General features: G+C 55.5%; 6 protein-coding genes across 8 annotated transcripts in view; 3 read left to right on the forward strand and 3 right to left on the reverse strand.

Annotated features, from left to right (window-relative positions):
• LOC116667548 (keratin-associated protein 10-8-like) overlaps nt 1-290 on the reverse strand; it is a 33663-nt gene extending 33373 nt beyond the window's left edge. Inside the window, exon 1 of the mRNA XM_032492488.1 lies at nt 275-290. The gene's annotated coding sequence lies outside the window, so the exon portion shown is untranslated. The remainder of the gene's footprint in view (nt 1-274) is intronic.
• Nucleotides 1-21438, forward strand: part of TSPEAR (thrombospondin type laminin G domain and EAR repeats) — a 124162-nt gene that overhangs the window by 69284 nt on the left and 33440 nt on the right. Inside the window, exon 2 of the mRNA XM_032492187.1 lies at nt 16872-17092. Within this exon, the coding sequence (XP_032348078.1) occupies nt 16872-17092 (221 nt within the window). The remainder of the gene's footprint in view (nt 1-16871; nt 17093-21438) is intronic.
• LOC116667585 (keratin-associated protein 10-12-like) overlaps nt 1-21438 on the reverse strand; it is a 45973-nt gene that overhangs the window by 23396 nt on the left and 1139 nt on the right. The gene's annotated exons all lie outside the window — the stretch shown is intronic.
• The window catches only part of LOC102516058 (keratin-associated protein 10-12-like), a 30310-nt gene that overhangs the window by 7736 nt on the left and 1136 nt on the right, over nt 1-21438 (reverse strand). Inside the window, exon 1 of one of the 2 annotated variants that reach the window (XM_032492953.1) lies at nt 275-377. The exons of the other annotated variant lie outside the window; for it this stretch is intronic. The gene's annotated coding sequence lies outside the window, so the exon portion shown is untranslated. Of the gene's footprint in view, nt 1-274; nt 378-21438 lie in introns of those variants that run through there. 2 annotated transcript variants of the gene reach the window in all.
• LOC102514760 (keratin-associated protein 10-12-like) overlaps nt 1-21438 on the forward strand; it is a 22999-nt gene continuing 1561 nt past the window's right edge. The window contains exons 1-2 of one of the 2 annotated variants that reach the window (XM_032492766.1): nt 1-411; nt 532-968. In XM_032492766.1, the coding sequence (XP_032348657.1) occupies nt 77-411; nt 532-652 (456 nt within the window). In that variant the 5' untranslated portion in view covers nt 1-76 and the 3' untranslated portion in view covers nt 653-968. Of the gene's footprint in view, nt 412-531; nt 969-21438 lie in introns of those variants that run through there. The other variant, XM_032492710.1, reaches the window with a different exon arrangement.
• LOC116667519 (keratin-associated protein 10-8-like) overlaps nt 5886-21438 on the forward strand; it is a 23060-nt gene continuing 7507 nt past the window's right edge. Inside the window, exon 1 of the mRNA XM_032492290.1 lies at nt 5886-6788. Within this exon, the coding sequence (XP_032348181.1) occupies nt 6343-6788 (446 nt within the window). The 5' untranslated portion in view covers nt 5886-6342. The remainder of the gene's footprint in view (nt 6789-21438) is intronic.

Raw genomic sequence — 21438 nt, forward strand, 5'->3', positions numbered from 1 at the left:
AGCCTGAACACCTCACACATTCACATTCACACTCTCACTCACACACTCATCCTCCTCCAGCCCCATCGCCCCCGCCATGGCCGCGCCCGCCCTGTCCACCTGCTCCGGCGACCTGAGCTACGGCAGCCGGGTCTGCCTGCCCGGTCCCTGTGACTCCTGCACCGGCTCCTCCTGGCAGGTGGACGACTGCCCAGAGAGCTGCTGCGAGCCCCCCTGCTGCGCCCCGGCCCCCTGCCTGAGCCTCCTCTGCGCCCCAGCGAGCTGTGAGCCCTGTCCCTGCCCATCTGCCTGCACCAGCTCCTGCACGGCCTTGTGCTGCCCGCAGTCTAGCTGCCAGCCCTCCTGCTGCACCTCCTCCCCCTGCCAGCAGGACTGCTGTGAGCCTGTGTGCTGCAGGCCTGTGTGCTGCAGGCCCGTGTGCTGCACACCTGTCTGCTGCAGGCCCGTGTGCTGCACACCTGTCTGCTGCAGGCCCGTGTGCTGCACACCTGTCTCCTGCAGGCCCGTGTGCTGCAGGCCTGTCTGCTGCAGGCCCGTGTGCTGTGAGCCCACCCCTTGCCCCTCGTCCTGCTGCAGACCCTCCTCCTGTGTGTCCCTGCTCTGCCGCCCCAGGTGCTCCCGCCCCACCTGCTGCGTCCCCGACTCAGCCTAGAAGTCCTGCTGCTGACCGGGCCCGACCCCCAGGGCCAGCCGGGCTCTAGGTCCACAGCCTCCCCAGTCCTGACCTGCGTTGGTGACTGTCCCCACTCAGGACAGAGTCCTGCTATGTCTCCACTGTCCTGACCTGACCCCTGCTCCCAGGAACCCCAGACCTCTCTGTGCCTCGGGGCTCCTGCCTCCCAGGAGGTGCCTTCATCGCCTCTGGATCACCTGTCCCCCCTCCCCCTTTCTCTGCCTGGGTCTCTTGGCCTCGGCTTCCAGCCTGTCAGCACCTCCTCAGGCACCCGGAGGAATAAACTCACTTCACCTGATTTGCTTCCTTGTGGTGGTGTTCCTGGGGAGAAACACATGGTTTTGAGCTGGGGTGGGCTCCTCCAGCCACAGATAATTCTGGGAGTGAGCATCTGAGATGTGTGAACGAAACATTAAGGAGCAGCCACAGGGCCTGCAGGACCCAGTGACCCGGGCAGTGCCCTGAGGCTCCCATCTGGGAGGGCTCGATCCGTCTGGGGGTGTGAAGGACATGGGGGTCTCAGCTGCAGGACCTCCCTGTGACCTGCCAGCACCCACGTCAGGCCTCTGTGCACTGAAGGGCCCCACAGCAGCCCACCCTGAGGTGAGGACGGCACTGGGACGAAGTGACGGCTCGTTTTAACAAGGGCAGAAATACCCCAAGACGTCACCCTTGTGCAGGGGCCGGGAGTGTTGCAGAAAGTGGACGCTGTCCCCAGCCTGTAGAAGATCAGACACACTCAGCCCCCCTCAAGCCCGCGCCAGGGACCAGGCACTGCCTTCCCCGCCGTGGGCCCCTCACTCTCCAGAGGCCTGTGTCCGGGAAAAGGGAGCCCCTTTCACTCTGGGGAGGCTCAGCCTCGTCCCCCACGGCCCCAGCCACCTCCCACACATGCCACGTGCCCCGTCCGCATTGGTCCCTGCTCACATTTGTCCCTCCACCCTCAGACCCGTGTCTCACCCACCACTTCTGTTTAAAATCAGCTTTGTCAGGGTACGATGTACTCCCAGTGGAATTGTACAGTGTGATGGTTGTTGAAACAGGTCTCCGTGCTGCGGCCTCCATCCAGGGCTTCCCCTCCTGCGTCCTGTCCCGTCGCCGCCCTCTGCCCGCGGACCCGGCAGCCGCTGCTCGGCATCCCTGGAAGGGGTCCCGCCGCTCTGGCTTTGTTCGTGGGTCTCGTTCATTGTCTGCATCAGTAGCTGATGCCTTCTTAGCTGCTGAGCGGTGCTGTATCGCTTGGACACAGCTCAGCCGTGCACCCTTGCAGTGTGTTTGGGTGTTGGTGACTACAGATAAAGCCACGACAAACATGGCACCCGGCATAGGACATGTGACCCCGGGGTAGACACCAGGGGCAGGGCTGCCGGGCCACAGGGTGTGTGTCCTGTTTCGTGATGTTCGCGTTTTCCTGGTGACTGAGGGCGGGGTCAGTTTCCCTGCCTTTTGTGTCTCTTCTTCAGTGATGTGCCTGTTCAAAACCTCTGCCCGTCGCTCTGAAACAGATTGTGTTCTTCTCGTTAAGCTGCAAGCAGTCTTCATGTGTTCGGGACGTCAGCAACTTGTCAGGAGCAGGTGTCGCAAATCTCCCCGTCAGCAGCCTTTTCATTTTCCTAACAGTGCTTTTCGAAGAGCTGACATCTTTCATTTTGATCAGATCCACGTTATCACTTTTTCTTCAGTGGTTCTAAGAAATCTTTACCTAAGTCCAAGGTCATACAGACTTTGTCCTCTGTTTTCATCTAAATATGTCCTGGCTGTAACATTCATGTTAGTTCTACGATCCATTCCAAGTTAATGTTTGAATGTTCCGTGAGTCGTTCTGCTGAACTTCCCTTGCCAAGAAGTCTACTGACCATGTGTACATGTGGACCTACTTCTGGACCTTCTGTTCTGCCCCATTTTTTTGTGTTTTTTATTTACACCAATTACACACTGTCTGATTAATTTAGCTTTAAATTAAGTGTTGAAATCAGGCAATGTTAAGTCTTCCAATTCTGTTTTTCTTTTTCAAAATTGGTTGGCTAATTTAGATCCTTTACATTTCCCTATAGATTTTAGAATATATTTTATATTTATTTGTTTGTTTGTTTGTTTGTTTGTTTCAGGGGAGTAGAAAGTATTTTAAAATCAGCTCATTGGTTTCTACAGAAAAGTCTGCTGGGTTTTATTGTAATTGCATCAAGCCTGTAGATAAACTGGAAGGACTGACATTTTAACAGTATCAAGCCTGTCAATTCATAACCTAATACAAGTCTGCAGTCACTAGGACCGCTTTTTTTTTCCAGCAATATTTGTCATTTTTAGTCCCTGGACCTTGCACGTACGTTCAGTTTCTCTGTTGTTTCATTTTTAATGTTTTAGTTAGTGGTATGTTTACTGCTTTTCCAACTATTCCCTGCTACTGTGTAGAAAGAGAATTGGGTTCTGGATCCTCTAACCTCGATACTCCGCCTATGGATTCTATCAGCTTTTTCTGTCTGTCCCTGAGGACTTTCAACAGTGAAGCTGTTTGGACTCAGCGTGTTCTTTGTGGGAGAATTTCAATTGTGAATTTAATATCTTCAATTGATAGAGGGCTATTCAGGTTTTCTGTTTCTCCTTGTGTTCATTTTTGTAGTTTATATCTTTCCAGTTGCTTGTCGGTTTCCTCTAAGGCACCTAAGTTGTTGAGCGCGTCAGCACAACGTTGCCTGCCTTCCCACTTTGTTATTTGAACGTCTGCAGCCTCTGTGCCGATCCCCCTTTAAGAAAGTCATTCCTGACGCTGGCAACTTGTTTCTTTTCTCCCTTTTTCCTTAGTGGTGAAGCTAGAAATTCACCAGCTTTACTGATCTTTTCAAACAACTAAACTCGGTTTCATTCATCTTCCCTCTCGCTTGCCCATTTTCTGTTTGGTAGATTTCTGCACTTCTGGATTACTTCCTTCCCTCTGCTTATTTTTGGGTTTAACCTGTGTGCTTCTTTATTGCTTCTTAAGGTAGAAGCTTTGGTTTTAGTTCTTCCTTCTTCTCTAAGTTATTGAAGCTACGCACTTCCCTCTATTCACTCTGTTAGCTGCATCCCACAAGGTTCACTTTTATTTTATTCAAAATATTTCCTAATTTTTATCCTGATTTCTTCTTTGACTCATGGATTATTCTGAAGTGTGATGTTTAATTTCTTAATATTGGAAATTTTTCTAGATATCTTTCTGTTGACAGTTTCTGATTCTTTTGTGGTCAAATAACCTTCTCTGTATGATTTCAGTCGTATTAACTATACTGAGACCTGTTTTGGCCAGCATGGGACTTATCTTGGTGAATGTTCCATATGCACTTGAAAAGATGTGCATTCTGTTGTTGGGATGGCATGTTGTATAAATGCCAATTAGATCAGATTAGTTTCTAGTAGTTTTCAAATTTTCTATATGCTTAATAATTTCATTAATTTCAGGAAATATTTGGCCATTATCTCCTAAAATACTTTCTGCTCTTCCCGACTCCACACTTCCCCCACCAGGTACTGCAATTACATGCATGTTAGACTCAGCTCACTAGAGCTCTGTAAGTCTTTTATTTTTATTTTTTCATTGTGTCCTTCGGTTTGGATAACTTCTGTGGCGATGTCTTCAGGGTCACTGACCCTTTATCTGCAGTGCCTAATCTCCCTTTAAGCTCATCGTTTTATTTTTGTGTTGCTGGCGCTGCGTTTTTCCTCTTTGGAGTTCCACTGAGCTCTCTTCATAGCTTCCACTCCTCTCCTCACTCATCGTGTTCCTGTTTTCCTCTAAATCCCTGAACATACTCATAGTGGTTGTTTTAACTGCCTTGTCTGCTAATTCCACCCACTCTCACTTCTGGGTTTGTTTCCACCGACTGTCTTGTCTCTTGGCCGTGGGTAACATCTCTTTTTCACGCGCCTAGTAACCTTTCATGGAAGGCTGGGCTTTAATGAAATAATACGGCAGTGGGTGCGACAGCTGGTCTCCTCCCTCTGAGGAGTGCTGGACCCGAGTCCGTCCAGCAGTTACGCCGTGGCCGGCCCGATGCTCCCCTGGCCTCCGTGCTTACTGCCAAGCTTTGTCAGGACGGACCCAGGGAAGCCTTACTCCTAGGCGGGTTTCTAAGCAGTGATGCCTCTGGGTCTGTGCTGAGTGTCTCTGGTGCCCGCGAGTTCTCTCCACTCTGGCGGTTCGGAACTCTGCTGTCCCTTGCCTCACATAAGCTCTAGCGACAGTTCACCTTAGTGACGCACAGTTGTTTTTGACAGCTCCATGGTTCTGAGCTTCGAATGCAGGGCTTCATATTCAGCAAAGAACTCAAGGGGACCCCGGGGAGCTTTTCTCGGCACCTCTCCCTCCTCTCCTGCGCCTGCCTACAGCCCAGCTGCCTCAGCCTCCTTGAACTCATTCTAGTCCCTTCAGCTCAGCAAAGCCACCATGCATATCATGTGCGCCCACCACCCCTTGTGCCGCGTCTGGGAGACTCTCGGCCAGTGAGCGGGGCAATCTCAGGACTCCCCTCTTTGTGTCCCAAGCTCCGCACCATCAGTTGGCCAATGTCTGAAAACAAGTGTTTCATACCTTTTGTCCCACTTTCTAATGACTTACGGGGGGAGGATGAGTCAGGTGCGTGATGGCCCGAAGTGAAGGCTGCCTGCCTGTCTGGGCGCTCTGTCTCTCTTCCAGTCCACCTCTGACTCCCCGCTTTGACTTCTCGAGATCTACCCTGACTCTGAAGCTGAGTCTGCCTCCTTCCACTCTGGGAAACACTCCAGCTAAGTTTAGGCCCCGCCTGAGACACGCCCATTGCCCCGGGGACTGGCCCAGGCAGCCAACATTCTCCAAATAGGAGCCCTAGCAGCGGCTCCTGGAGGGACATGAGGAACCTCAGTGTAACTTTTTTGGGCTCTGGGCTCCAGGAGAGACATCACCAAGCCCAGTTCCACCTGAGGTTCAGTGGTGCCCTGTGTGCACAGGCCCCGTGGAAAAATGTCTGCGGGGAGGAAGTTACAGAGTCAAATCAAGGAAAATAACTATTCAGTGAATGACACGCAGGAGGGGGAAGGGTGCTCCCAAGAGGGCCCAAGTGACCCCGGGCTGCAAAGCCGACCCCACCCTCGGCACCCCTGTCGGGACCCCCGCAGCCAAGGAGACAGCACAGGGCCCTGCAGGAGGGCAGAGACGTGTGTGGAGGGAAAGGGGATGCGAGGTTAAGCTGAGGAATAATCGCACGAACACACGGACATCGTACTGTGCGCAGGACGAGGCGTTTATGGGCGGTTTGCTTAAGAGTCCAGAGTCACTGAGCTGAGGGACAGACACCACAGAGGGAGGCTGAGCTCACCCTCGCAAGAGGCAGAACTGGCAGGGGGCCATGGCCAGGGGGGCTTCCTGGGACCCCCCCCCCCCCAAGCCGCAGCATTTAGATGGTCTTGGAGTTTTTCCACACCTTCCAGCTCAGAAGAGGACTGGACTGCAGACACGGAAATGGCCTGAGAGTTGGAGCAAACCAGGATGTGGCTGTCAGACTTGACCCTGTGCTGAGTGGGTCAGCCACTTAATACAGGTCAGGACCCGACTGGGGAGAAGCTGGGGACCAAGTCAGGGTGGGATATGAGCCCGGCTGGCCCAGGGGGGATGGGCCAGTCAGCAGCAGGACTTCTAGGCTGAGTCGGGGACGCAGGAGATGGGGTGGGAGCACCTGGGGCGGCAGAGCAGGGACACGCAGGAGGCCGGGCGGCAGCAGCTGGGCTGGCAGGAGGGGGCGGGGGCACAGCAGGCGGGTCTGCACACGGGGCGGCAGAGCAGGGACACGGAGGAGGAGGGTCTGCAGCAGGACGAGGGGCAGGGGGTGGGCTCACAGCACACGGGCCTGCAGCAGATGGGCCTGCAGCACACGGGCCTGCAGCAGACAGGCGTGCAGCACACGGGCCTGCAGCATACGGGCCTGCAGCACACGGGTGTGCAGCACACGGGCCTGCAGCACACAGGCCTGCAGCACACAGGCCTGCAGCACACAGGCTCACAGCAGTCCTGCTGGCAGGGGGAGGAGGTGCAGCAGGAGGGCTGGCAGCTAGACTGCGGGCAGCACAAGGCTGTGCAGGAGCTGGTGCAGGCAGATGGGCAGGGACAGGGATCACAGCTCGCTGGGGCGCAGAGGAGGCTCAGGCAGGGGGCCAGGGCGCAGCACGGGGGCTCGCAGCAGCTCTCTGGGCAGTCGTCCACCTGCCAGGAGGAGCCGGTGCAGGAGTCACAGGGACCGGGCAGGCAGACCCGGCTGCCGTAGCTCAGGTCACCGGAGCAGGTGGACAGGGCGGGCGCGGCCATGGTGGGGGCGGTGGGGCTGGAGGAGGGTGAGTGTGTGAGTGAGTGTGTGTGTGAGTGTGGGTGAGGTGCTCAGGCTGTGGGCTTTTATACCCTCCCGGGTGAGTGTGTTTTCCCCGGGGAGGCTCATGCCCTGTCTTCCTGGCTGATGTCGAGAGCAGGTCCAGAGAACAAGCAGGAACTGTTTTCGTTCCAGGAGTTGCTCAGCTCCCAAAGCTCTTAAAATTGGCTTGGGGCGGCTTCACTTGTTTTCAGTCCTAGAAAGAAAGCCTGGAGTGGAGTGTCAGTTACCGTGTTGTTTTAGCCCGTGTCACGGGGCTGAGGCGGAGAGCACAACCGGGGCTGGATCCCGGCCCCAGGTCGGGGTGAGCGCGGCCGGGGGTGCCCCGGCAGCACAAGGTCACATGCCTCTGTGGCAGAGAGGAGGTTTATTTGGTTCTAAACAAAGATGAGTTGAGTCATGCTCTGGACGTGGAGCTGGATCAGCGTCCCAGGGCAGCAGGCACCGTGCCGCAGGGGACCGGCTCCCACAGCAGAAACGTGTCTCTCCCAGTCTGGAGGTCAGATGCCCAAGGGCAAGTTGTGGGCTGGCTGGTTCCTCCTAGCTGAGGGAGGCTGTCACAGACTGTCCTGCAGCTCCTGCGGCTCTGCTGGCAACCTTTCATTTCCCTGGCTTTTAGATGCATCACCCTAGTCTCTGCCTTCGCCTTCACAGGGTGTTGTTCTCCGTGTGTGTGTGTATCTGTCCAATGTCCCCTTTTTATATGGACACCAGTCAGCATGGATTAGGGACCACCCCAGTGACCTCATTTTACCTTGGCTACATCTGCAAAGACAGTATTTCCAAGTAAGGCTAAACGCACAGGTACTGGGGGTTGGAGCTGAAGTAGCCTTTGGGGACACGATTCATCCCCTAAGCTGTACTGTCCTTGCTCTGAGGCTGACACGGGGACGGAGCCTGGGATGGAAGGAGAGTTGAGCAGGTGTCCCTTCTCCTTTCTCTGGGACAGCGGTGAAGGGCAGGGTGCGGGGAGCAAGTGCCCTGACAGGTTTGGAGCAGACATGTGACTTCTGAGGGTCCAGCACGGCTTGAGATCGTGGGATGATTTTTTTTTTTTTGGTTTCTTTTATGGAATAATTATACAAAGGGCACAGAGAATTCACGCATGCCCCGGCCCCAGCCTTGTCCAGCTTTAGCATCTCCCGTGACCCCAGATCGACGACCGGGTCTTAGAAATCAGCGTCGGGGTGTTGCTGCTCACTAAGGACAGGCTGCTGCCCGCTTCACCGCTTCCCCCGCGTGTCTGCCCTCTGTTCCGCCAGGGACACCCGTCAGACCCCCCATCAGCTCTGGTCTGCGACAGCTGCTCACAGCTTCCGGGGCTTCTGCGGCCGGGACGCTTCTGCAGGGCGCTGACGCGGTGTGTTACACACCGCCCCTCCGCCTGGGTTTGCCTGACGTTTCTCACGATGGGACTTGGGCCGTTCATACCCGGGGGAAGAACCCACAAGTAATGCACCCGGTGACGCAGGGGTCCACGGTGCTGACCTGTCTTGTCGCTGAGGATGTGACGATTTCTCCCCCAAATTAATAAGTTTTGGGGGATTCTCTGAGACTTTGCAAGTATCCTGGTTCTGCTGGAACGCTTGCCCTGAGGTGTCAGGCCCCTCGGGGGCGGTGCCTCCAGCAGTGGCGGCTGGCGTGGGGATGGCGCGTCTCTGTGCCACGTTCCACCTCCGCTTGTTAGTTACGGCTCTTCTCTGAGGAAGAGCTGCCCCTCCTCCTCTACTTACTTGTTTGTTCTGCTGTTTGTTTCAACGTGGACTAAAGCATGTTTATTTCATTGCGTTCTACTGCAGTGTTATCATTATTTATTTTCTTGTTCAAATTGTTCCAGCTTTGGGACGATGACCCATCTTTGACATCTAGGCCGTTTGGCTCTTGGACCCGTCCAGCACCCCTGGAATCAACCACTTCTCCAGGGAGCCCTGTTCCCTTGTAGTCGGTGATGGTCTCTAGAAACCAGACCTGGAGCCGGGTGTGCTTGCTGCTGGCGAGTGTCGCTCCCCCAGGCCGTGTGGCGGGCAGAGCAAGGAGGCACACACAGAAACCAGCACATGCCTGAACTCGGGGGGCACCTCAGTGTTCACCGCTGAGGTTCATGCTCGCTGCGGCTTCCTAGATCAGCCTTCTCAGGCTCCTCGCCTTCTGTCGCTGGAGACTTTATCACGAATGGTTGTTGGATTTCATGAAATGCTTTTTATGCATCTATTGAGATGATTATACAGTTTTCTTTGTAAGTCTGTTAATATGGTGAATTACATTAACTGAGTTTTTAAAACTTTTTTTGGAAGCAGTTACAGATTCACAGGAAATTGGGAAGCTAGTACCCACACTGATTGATTCCTGAGTGTCGATTCGGTCTTGAGCTGCTGGATAAACCCCACCCGGGTGTGACGTGCTGTCTGCTGCCCGTGTTGCTGGGTGTGACTGGTTGACGTTCTGTTCGGGATTGTCACGTCTGGCTTCATGAGGACACTGGTCTGTAGGCCTCTTTCCCTGTGATGTCTTTGGTTTTGGATAACATTGTCCTCATCAAAGAAGTTGACAAGCTTCTTTTCCAGTTTCTGTAAGAGTTGATGTAGAGTGGGCATTTTTTCTTCTTTAAATGTTTGGTAGAAATTGCTAAGAAACTGGAGTTTTCTTTGAGACATATAGGACATTCCAGTTATCTGTTTCCTCTTTTGTGAGTTTCTATAGTTTTGTTAACAAACCAAACTCGGGTCCGCTTGCCCCCGTGCAGTGAAGCCAACCTACCGATCCCGGGTGGTGGTGGAGGAAAGCACAGTGTTTATTGCAGGCGCCCAGCGAGGAGAATGGGCAGCTAGTGCTCAAAAGGCCCGAACTCCCGAAGGCTTTCAGGGGGAGGTTTTTAAAGACGGGATGGGGGGTGGGGTGGTGCATGATCAGCTCGTGGACACCCTTCTGACTGGCGGGTGGTGAGGTCCTCAGGAGTCAGCATCATCCACCTTCTGGGTCCAGCTGGTCTGGGGTCTGCGTGCCGGGGGGCAGTGTGCAGTCAGCTTCCTCCACCTGGCGGGGCTTCAGTAGCTGCAGAACAGCCCAAAGGAGGTCATGGCTCAGAATGTTATCTCCAGCCCTGGAGGAGGAACCGAAGTCCTTGACTTTGTCTGATGGTTAAACTCTTGTTATCTTGTCGTGCTTGATGGCTTTTCTTGTTTCTGCATTTTCTCACTTCTCTGATTACCTTTTTCTTTAGAACTCAGGGAAGCCCGGGAGGCTGAAGTTCTTCTACTAACAGGAGGCAGGCGGAGGACGGGGAGGGGCGGGGGGCGGCTCTGTCCTGGGAAGGCCCCCCGGGGTCCTGCTGGATCCCAGTTTGCGCCCATCAGGGAGGAGGCCCGTTCCATCTAAGGTTGTGAATGCACGGGTGTGGGGATGTTTGTAGAGCCCCTCGTTATCCTCTTAACTGCTGAAGAGTGTTCAGTGATGTCCCATATTTCTGTCCTTGACGCTGGTAACTTGTTTCTTCTTGTTTTTCTCCCTGGCCAGTCTGCCTAGAAGGTCATCAATTTTATTGATCTCCTCAAAGAACCAGCTTTCAATGGCCCCCACGTCCTCCCGTCTGCCCTCTGTGGATTTCCTTTGCTCTCCTTCTGCAAAGTTCTGCAGTCGGAGCTTGGATGGATGGTTGATTCAGGACCTTTCTTCTTTTCCGTGGGACCCCTTAGTACCCACCACTTCCTGCCCTTTTAGCTGCACCTATGAGTCCTCTCTGTGCCGACCGTCCCAGTCTATGACTGGAGGCTTTGAATGGGCCCTTCTCCACGGCCCCTTTCGCTCCGATCCCATGACTCCTGATTCATACACAAGTCTGAAGGGTCACAGCGTCAGGAAGACGCACACTCAGCTGGGTTTGAAGGCAGCCGAGCCTCAGAGTGTTTGGACTTCCACCTCCTGCAGCCTAAGGCCACGGCAGCCGAGTCATCAGACTCTGTTCATGTCTTCACTCGCCAGGAGGATGTGAGATGAGGGGAGGCTGGCTGTCTGCAGGCTAATCACGCCTGGCAGGAGTGTTTTATCACAAAGGTCCCCTGGGGCGGGGGCTGCCCCTCCATCCTCACCTCGCCCACCTCTGCTCCTGGCAGAAGACTGGGAGGAGGCATTTGGGATCAATGGAGACGACTTCCCTGGGTGGCACCCTGCAGGCGGCAGAGCATCCTGTCCAAATCCCCTTGTCCCCATGCCAGCCCCGCCGTGACAGGAGTGCTGTCTCTCACCTCCTGAATGTCCACACGCCTGGCAAGGCCGGGCGGTTGCTGGACCCAACGGACAACATTCAAGAAAAGTGAGACAGGAAGGTTCAGGTTGGAGCAGCCGGCGTGGGGCCGGGAGGCGGATCCGCTCCCGCGCTGCATGGGGCCTCTGCTGCGCCCGCTGATGGGGGCGTCCCGGACGCTGCCTGCCCATGTAAAGTGAGCTTAACGCCAGGTGTTCTCGAGCCGCGGGGCTCTTACTTAAGAGACCTACTTGGCCACCCCGGCATCTGCCTTCTTGTGTAAACACATCCTCCGACAAACTCAGGTGGGAGGTCAAACACTGATCTAAAAAGTGGCCCAGCACAGGGCTGACCGCGTGTCAGGTTCGGGGAGTCCGTCTTCAACCGAGTTGCGATGCAATCCACCTTGGGGAGCACCTTCTGTCTGCCCCACAACATTCCCAGTCCCTCCCGCGGCCCCACAAGGAAGGGGGTACCATCTCCTACTGCTGATGGAGAGACGGCGCCTCCAAGGAGGCAGGTGCAGGGGCTGGGGGACCCGGCGGGGCCTGGGGCAGCTGGGCGCCAAGGCCACAGTCCTCACTGTCCTCTCCGTCCTCTCTGCTTGGCCCTTTGGAAATGTCACACATTTTGAGAACCCTTGACTCCCAGGGGCCAAAGCAGACTTTGGAGAACACTGGGCGCTACAGACGGGTGCAGATTTCAAAGCATCCATGTGTGTGAGCGGCCTGGGAGCACCGTTACGTTTGCCGGTTGTTGCTGGGGTCGTGACATTCCGTGCCTCCCCTGCGGCCTCCGTGGCCCGGTCTCATGCGGTCTTTGGCCACCGGGCTACTCCATGGACTGCCCACGCTCCAGCCCGGAGAGCCTCGGGCCCGGTCAAAGCCCAGCGGCCCGGCCTCACTCCACACCCCTGACCGCCTTTAAAACGAGCGAAGTAGAAGGTCTGAGCACGAGGGAGGCAGGGGCCGGTTTCCCGTGCGTGCTCCATCGTTGCTTTTTTACTTTCTGTTTCCTTTTTTAACCAGTGGAAGGGGAGAGAAGGGATAGCTCGTCGCTGTTTTACCGTGCATTTCTCTGCCGTGTTAGCCTTGGCTCTGGCCGCGTCTGGCTCTGGCCGCGTCTGGCTTGCTCCTCTCTTAGGTCGCCTGCTTTGAGGGTAAGGATCGTTCTTAGGTTCTCCTTGCCACTGTTCTGGGTGTCAGCCCCTTGTCAGTTTGTGGAATGCAGACCCCTTTCCCGCTCTGTCCTGCAACCACAGCACAGCCCACGGTGTCCTTTCTGGAGTGGAAATTCTTGTTTTGACGTGAGCAAATGTGCCAGCTTCTTTCTGATGGTGTGTGTCCCAGTTGAGAAATCTTCCTTAACCCCAGGCCACAAAGACAGCCCCCAGTCCTCCCTCTAACTTGGAAGTTTCACCTTCCACACCGCCTAGGGGGTGATGACACGTGTCCTGCTCAGGGAGGAATTCAGCCTGGCGTTTCTCCCCACCAAAGCCCACTTCTCCCATCACCATCCACTGATCTGCACGGTGCCTGGACCACGTGTCAGCCTGCTTACCTGTGGGTCTCTGAGCTCTCGGATCTCCCCATCACGGTCCACCTGCCTCTTCTTGGGCCCAAACTGGACTGTTCTGTTACTACAGCAGTGTCATCCCTTATAATGCCCCCAGGGTGGCCCTGGTCCCTGGGCACCCAATGAACTCAACAAAATCCAAAGTAAAAAGGATTTTATTGGCCATGGCTCACTCTCCCCCCCAACTCCCAGTGGAGGGGCCCACCCCAGAGACCGTGTGAAGCTGGCTGGTGTCCATCTGGCTGCGGGCTGTGGTTCACACACAGTCGGCCCCTCCCTTATAACCTCGGTCTTCACAGGCCCCAGCGCAGAGAGCCCCTCCAGGACTTACTCTGGGGCACAAGGAGCCTGGCTCCCTGCCAAAAATCCTACGCATGATGGAGCAGGCCCGCCCACAGGTGAGGGCTCCCCGCGGGCCCACAGGGAAGTGGCCCCACCCCAGCTTGGGGCACAGCCAGGGCACTGCCGTCCCGAGAGGTGCGCATCAGGGTCTCAGGCCCACCAGCCCCACGCACGGCTGCACTCCGGCCCTGGAGCCTCCTCTCAGGCCTCCTTGTGAAGAGGCCTTCTCCACTCCCAGCCCTTCCTCCCACCCTGCCCCGGCCCCAGGGCTCATCAAACTGCTCTTGCCCTGGGCTCTCAGGTATGACCCCCGCAGGTGCCCTTCCGTGGGGAGGACGGGGTCTCACTCACACCACCGCAGTGTGGGGTTAGGGCCTTCGCTGCTCCGCGTGGCCTCCGCTGTGGTCGGCTCCTGCGACGCCTGGGGGCTCAGCTCTTTCTCCAGCTCAGCTGAGGCCCTGACGGGACAGTCACCACCCTCCCATTTCACAGGTGAGGAGACTGAGGCTCAGAGGGGTGCAGCGAGGCAGTCTCGGGCCAGATCTTAAGGTGCTGGGGTCTAGTTGAGGACCATGCATGTCGCCAGCTTTGGGTTCATCTCTCTGTGGCTACCACATCCTCTCTGCTAAATTATCAGCACCCGAGGGCAACCACAATCCATTTCAGAAACTGCCGTTTCATAAGACTTTGTGGAATAAACGATCACTTCCCACATGGGCGTGAACACAGGCTGTTTCTTCCACGCTGGCCGTGGCAGGGGCTCCGCCACCCTCACCTGGGTTTGGCAGACTCAGATGGGCATGGCTTCAAGGGGAGAAGGAGGCCCAGGTGTCGCCTGATGGGGCCTAGTGCGTGGGGACGCTGGGGGTAGCTGACTGGAAGGGGGCGTCCGGTGTGATGGGTTCGGGGACACATCGGGTTTTCTCCACTTGGTCCTGACTTAGAAGTGGGGACAAAGAATTAGGGAAGCTGGGGGTCATGGGCCAGGTTCTGGCTGTCCTGGGCTGGTGTCTGCCGTGGTTGTAGGTCAGACATCTCTGGCTTCAGATATCCGGCCTGGCCATTGTCCATCTGTCTGTTCAGACTCTCAGCATGAGTCCAGCAGGTGCTAGTGAATGTGTCTCCCATGGATCAGAATTAATTTGTGGGAGTTTATCACTTGTGCATCTGAATGTCCTGAGACGGCTGGGGCCTTTGTGAACGCAGTCACTCACTCACACCTGCACCCAGCGGGACTTCCCCAAGAAGGGACAAACTCATCGCCTCCGTTAACCTGGAAAAACCCCTGCTCAGCATGTGGACAAGGCACCAATGGGGCGAGTCCGCGTGGACGGAGTGCCTGTCGAAGCAGAGACCGCCGTGCCTGCGCTGGTTGGGGCGGGAGGGGTGGGACCAGGAAGAGGCTATTTTAGTTAAACAATGGAGGGAGAGGCTCACACAGGATTAGCCGAATTTGGGGTCCCCCCAGTTGCCTGTGCCTGGGGCCAGGCTAGGATGAGGCATGTCCCGGGAACCGGGTGGCCTGCCTTGCGGAGGGGCCAGACCCTGGTGTGGCCACAGCTAAAACCGAGACGGCAGGCCCACTGCCAGGCAGGGCCCGTGCACCCTGTATGTGTGTCTCAACTTTGGGGTGAACTTAGAATAGGTGGCATTTACTTAGAGCCGTGCTCTCCAGGGACCCCACCCAGGCACAGCTCCACAGGACAGGGAATCTCGCCCCCCACCCCCCATCTCCCCGAACGGCCAGCCCAAGACTTGGGTCAGGGTCCGCTCCCGAGCACAGACCACGCTCCCACCCCCAGATGCCAGACTCTGCAGGGGCGTGGATCTGGACCCCGCCCCCGGGACACACACGGCGGCTTCCAGGACATCCCCACCCTGGACGTGCAGGGGTGTCCGAGTTCAGAGCCTGGGCTGCTCAGTTTAGCTACAGCGGAAGCCTGCCGTCCGCTCGCCCTCTGCTCTTGGCTTTCAGCAGCATCAGCGACCACACGAACTCACAGCGGGCCCGCGGAGGGCAGCGCACAGAGTCCTCCCCGACACTGCTCAGGCTGCTCGTCCCTGTGTCCCTGACGCTCCCCCGGCCGGTGTGAGCCTTGGGCCGGCGTCCAGCTCCGCGCACGCGAGGCGGCCGCTCGGCGGCAGCGCCGGGCTCGTCCGCACCCTGCGGGCGCCTCCCAGGGCACAGGCAGCCGTCAGCATCCCTGCCCGAGCCCCAGGCTGCGGGGTCCGGGCTGCGGGCTCCGGGCCCCGCACACACTCCGCAGCGCGCTGGGCACCCGGGAGGGAGCCAGCGAGGACTCCGGCCTGGAGCCCGGGCCCAGCCCGACCACTCTCCCACGTTGGCCATGCGTCCTGGACACGAACCCCTCTGTCCCCTCGACCTGGTCCCACGCCTCCCAGGGCTGCCCTGGGCCCTCTGCCCACTGACCTTCCCCTCCCGTTTCCACTCTGACCTTGAGCTGCTGTCTCCTCCTCGCTCCTTGGAACTCAGTGTCTTTCCCTGAACTCCTGTTTCGGGGAAACCGTTTTTCCTTCCTAACTTCGATCCCTGTCTCGGCTCCATCCGCCAGGGTGCGACGCGCCGGCCCCGGGCGCAGCAGCGCCACCTGCTGGCCGCACGGTGGGGGCGCGGTGGCGGCGCAGCCCCGCTGGCCTTGCTGACCGTCCCGGTGGCGCGCTGACCGCAGGCTCCGGGCCCCTTGGCAGGACCGCCAGGCCCCGAGGGAGACAGCTCCGGGGGATGGCTGTTTCATTCACACGTGCCCGTCATTCCCCTGGGGCCCGGCCTGACCGCGGTGGTGGCAGGTCTGGAGGGGTCCAAGGGGCGGCCTCAGGCTCTGCTCCAAGCCGGCGCTTCCCTCCCGTGGCTGCGCCCCCACCACGAGTCGCAGTTGCTCCCCGGGCTCCGCACTCTCCTTTCCTGTCGTCTGGCCTCAGGGGCGGTTTGTTTCTGATGACCCTGAACCTCAGAACAGGGGCCTCGCTGCTCCTCTACGACGTGTGGGGGAGGCCGCGCCGGTGCCAGGGCGGAGCCCAGGGCCTCCTCCGCCAGCAGCTCCTGGCCGGGCCACGGCGCAGACCCCTGGCTCGGGGCGGGGGAGGGCGTGCGTGTCGCGTCCCAGACCCCGGCGCGTCACGTGTGTGAGCCCTTGCTTTCTTTCTTTGCCTTTTTCTTTTTTAATTTCTCAGAAGGGATTTTTTAACCCTCCCTCACACAGAGTTTGCAAACAAGACGCAGTATGTGGGGTGTCCCTCCCGCCCCAAGAAAGTGAGGAACGAATTCTCCCGGGATTAAGCAGAAAACCAGGGAAGTTTGCGTGTGCAGCGACTGCGCAGGGCCTCGCCCACCACCACCTTCCCCCGGACACGTGTCCCAGGGATGGGCTGCTCCCGCACACCCAGCACAGGGCCTGGCGGTGGACCTGAAACCCCAGGGACAGGGAATGTGCGAAGCCCAGGGGGTGGGTGGGGGAGGGCTGGGGATGAGGGGCCGCAGGCAGGCCCACGCGGGCGGCTAAGTCCTGGCGTCCTCGCTGAGTAGGTGGGAGAGTCTTGACCCCCAGCTCCCAGGGGCTCCTGCGAGGCCGCTGTAAAATGCTGGGGCCAGGGACCGGCACACCCATGGCGGCCACCCCGTAGACATAACCCACCTGTGGTTTCCTTGACACAGACCTGCGGCCGCTGGACATCCTGGCAGAGGCGGTCCCCCCGGATGGCGCTGCGGCCGGGATCAGGGTGGTGCAGGTCCAGGGCGCGCGAGGACTCCAGCTGCTGGCCGCTGCCCCCCGCGCCCTCAGCTTCCCTGCATCGAGGGTCTTCTTCAGATGCGACTTCTTCCCTGAAGAGTTCTCCATCGTCGTGACCTTGAAAGCGCCGAGTCTTCCGCCTAAGGTCAGTGGCCCTGCCCGCCCTCCCTGGGGGCGTCCCTCCCACGTTCCTCTGTGGTCTCAGTGCTCGAGCATGTGAAGGGCACGGCTGACCCCGAGGGCGGCACCGCACCGGTCAAGGGGCCGAGAGCGGCCGGCCTCGGCAGATGGTGAGATCCCCACCCTTCGAGTGTGGGGGCAGGGCCCGTGTGACCCCTGGCCAGGGGTTTGGACTGGTAGTTCCAGCAATTACAATTTTCCAGTGTGCTAAACTGTCAAAGGCTGGGGATCATGCTCGGAGTTTTTAGGGACATCCTTTAACAGGAAATGTAATCGAAGTAACAGAAACATACCCGTCTGGGGTCTGTTTAGCTGTGGATGACAGTCCTGTCCGCCCCAGGTCCAGCTGACACTCCCCACTCCCCTGCAAGGACAGAGGCACCCCTGCAGGTCTGCCCCCCGGGTTCCAGGACAGGGCACTTCATAGACGTGCAGCACGTCCCTACCTCTCCAAGTCAGGATCCTCGATTCTCCCCCAGCCGTGATGCTCCCTCCTGGGTTCCTGTCAACTGGATCCCGTCCTGACGGATTCCATCCTGGGACTTCTGCTCGCGAACCGCCTCTCCTTTCCTTCCCTCCAGTCCGGCTGCTGAGCTTCCAACTCCAGTCATTGAATTTTCAGTTCTATAATTTCCATTTTCTTCTTTTTCTCTGTAAATTCCAGCTCTCAGGTTAAAGTCTGTGTCCTGTCACCTCCTTTCTTGAACAAGACCCCAACCTGGGGGTCACCGGAAGCACAGCCCCCACTGCACGCTTCGTCTCTTCATCTCCTGTCATGCCCAGTGGCTTCGTAGCAGGTGTACTGAGACACGAGTCACGTACATGCAACTCACACACACACAAAGGACGCAAGTCAGCGATGAGCACGTGCTGAAGCGGGCCGTGGTCGGGGCTGCGCACGGCGGTTGGCGGTGCTGGACACAACTGCTTGTTTTTAATTAAAGTGGAAGACTGGGGTATTAATTTGAGACCTTTCTTCTTCTTAATATAGAGACTTAGCAGCTATAAATTTCTCTCTAAGAAGCGCTTTGGCTGCACCCGTGAGTTCTGGTGTTTTGATCTCTGTTTTCATTACTCCCAAAGGATTTAATAACTCCCTTTTTGTGCCCTTGACTACTTGGTTACTTAGGAGTGTATTGTTTAGTTTCCACATATTTATGAGTTTCCTGAATTTTTTCCTGTTATTAATTTCTAATTTCATTCCATTGTGGTCAGAGAACACACTCTGTGTTATTTCTATCCTTTTTAACTTACTGAGGTTTGTTTTACGTCTCAGCAAAGGTTCTCCCCTAGATAATGTCCCACATGCACTTCTGAAGAGGAATATCCTTGTGCTGCTGGTGGGGGTTCTGGAGACCATTTCTCTGGGTCTGCAAGCTCCCGTAGCAAACTGTGCAAGCTGAGAAGGGGGTCATGAGAACCTCCAGCTGGCAAGCAAGTCGGGCAGAAGTTGTGGGTAACTTGGGGACCTGCTACTTGCCCTTGGCATCTGAAGTGGGGGGCAGTCTCGTGGGGCCGAGACCTAACCTGCCAGGTCTGCACCAACTCTGCTTAGGGGCAGAACTGAACTGACTTGTACACACCCCTCTGGATGGTCAGAGAATTTGCTGGGGAGGGAAAAGCCCACGTGTCTGGTGTCGGAAGCACGATGTGTGAGAGTAAAGGAAAACACAGTGCATTTTTCCTAGACACACACAAACAGGGTTCTGTACGCATTAGCTGACAAACGTGAGACCAGAGGCTCATGGGAGCTAAGTCTTTACCTCCCTTAGGAGCGACGGTCCAGTGTTCGCTAACTCGGTGCTTGCGGTCACGTTAACACAACGTAGTAACGAGCGTTACCTTTGGCTGGATTTACACCTGCGGTTCATCCTTTCGTTTCCTGTGTCTCCCGCCTTTCTGTAGCTGTCCCTCTCCTCCTCCTTTCTTTTGCATTTAGTGACTATCTTCCACGGTAGCGGTTTTATTTCTTTAATGATTTTTTTTTACCATAGCTTTAAGTTTTCCCTGAATGTTTGCTCTAGGGCCCACCACATACTTACTTTAACTTATCGGAATAACTTCCAGCTTGTACTAATTCAATTACAGTGACGTATGAAATGTGGCTCCTTTTTTATGCATCGCCATTCCTTCCTGTCCTTTCTGTGGTCTTGATGTTACAAAATTACATCTTAAAATGTTAAACATCCAACAATACTGTTATAATTATTACTTAATATGCTTTGATGACTTTTAGGAAGCCTAGAGAAGAAGGGAAAGTAAGCGTGTATTTATAGCTTTTGTTACCCTAACCTTTGTACTGTTTCTGGTTCCCTCCACTCCCGTGTGCATCCGAGTTACCATCTGCGGCATTTTTCTCCGCAGCACAGCTTTGCTCCCGTGGCCCTGATTGTGCGGATGCTGTCAGATGTATTACATTTCTATAGATTATTCATTACAATTGTTTTATACTTACATTGTTTTGTTCTATTGAAGTAGACTCAGTTACAGTGTGTCAGTTTCTGGTGTACAGCCTGTTTCAGTCAGCCATATACAGACATCTATTCCTCTTCAGATTCTTTTTTCTTATAGGTTACTGCAAGATATTGAATACAGATCCCTGTGCTCTACAGAAGAAACTTGTTGTTTATTTTGTATATACTAGTTAATGTTTGCAAACCTCAAACTCCCAATTTATCCCATCCCACTCACCTTTCCTGCCAGTAACCATGAGATTGTTTACTACGTCTGTGAGTCTGTTTCTGTTTTGTAAATAAGTTCATCAGTGTTGTCTTCTTTTATCTTTTTTAAGATTCCACATATGAGTGATAACACATGGCATTTTTCTTTCTCTTTCTTGCTGACTTCACTTAGAATGATTATCTCCAGGTCCATCCATGTGGCTGCAAATGGCATTATTTCATTCTTTTTTATGGCTGAGTATTATTCCATTGTGTAAATACACCACATCTTCTTTATCCAGTCATCTGTCGATGGACGTTTAGGTTGTTTCCATGTCTTGGCTGCTGTAAATAGTGCTGCTGTGAGCACTGGGGTGCAGGTGTCTTTTTGAATTAGAGTTCCCTCTGGATGTATGCCCAGGAGTGGGATTGCTGGATCATAGGGTAAATCTACTTTTCGTTTTTTAAGGAATTTCTGTCCTGTATTCCATACATATATTGTTTTATAAATTATTTTAAATCAAGTAAGAGAAGAAACGAGAGAAAACACGCATCTGCCTGGCCCTTTGTAATTACCCAGTTGCCTTTACTGTGCCCTTTGTTTTCTTCTGTGGATTAGGGTTTCTGTCTGGCGTTACTTGCTTTCAGCCTGAAGAACTCCCTTTAGTATGTCTTATTAAGGCAAGTCTGTGAATACCAAATTCTCTCATTTTTTATTTATTCAAGAATGAATTTTGTCTTCACTTTGAAAAACAGCTTTGTTGGATCTAGGATTCTTGATCGGCACTTTTTGCTTTGAGCAGTTTGTGTGGCCGCACTGTCCCTGGTCTCCATTGTGTCTGATGGGACGTGAGCTGTTCGTTCTACTGGGCTTCCCTTGAGTGACCCGTCGTTTTTCTCTTGCTGCTTTCAACATTCTCTACTTGCCTCTGACTTTCAGCATTTTTGCTGGAATTGTGGATTTTTTGTATGTGTCTTATTTGGAGTTCATTGAGCTTCCTGGATGTGTCGATTAAAGTCTTTCAACACATTTGGACCATTTTAAGCTGTGATCTCTTTGAGATAACATTTCTCCACAGCAGTCTGACTGCCGCGTGGTCCTCCAGCAGAGCCCCCAGCCCCGCCCGTCAGAGGTCAGTGAGGCTTCCACCTGTAGCTCCCTGGCCCCAACAAGTCCTCTGTGGAGCCCTGGCCTGCTTTTGCAGAGCCCTCAGCCCAGAGCACCACCAAGGTCCCTGCCCTTGCCTCTCAGAGACTTGGCAGAGTATGGTGGCTGAAGAGCCAGGACACCAGGGTCCAGGGCCAGACGTCATGTGCTCACTAAGTCACGGGTGTAGACCAAGCACTGGGGCAGAGGCCACTCCAAGTTGTCAGGGTCCATGGACAGCCAGGCCCTGCCACTGAGCGTTCACTGTGACAGACTCCAGGAGCTGACAGCAGAGGGTCAGGGCACAGCCACCATATCTCAGTGACCTTCTGCCTGTGGACAGGATTCTCAGGGAGGAGATCTTGTCCTAATTTGCACCCAGAGGCTGCAGGAGTCTCCTGATACCGACTGAGCTGTGAGTGGAGGAGGAAGGTGTGAGCATTAGGACTCTGTCCAGGGGAGCTTCTGTAAAAGCTCAAGCTGCAGTGAAGCAAAACGCACTTG

Source organism: Camelus ferus, chromosome 1 (assembly GCF_009834535.1).
Source record: "Camelus ferus isolate YT-003-E chromosome 1, BCGSAC_Cfer_1.0, whole genome shotgun sequence".
In the NCBI taxonomy this organism is placed as follows: Eukaryota; Metazoa; Chordata; class Mammalia; order Artiodactyla; family Camelidae; genus Camelus; species Camelus ferus.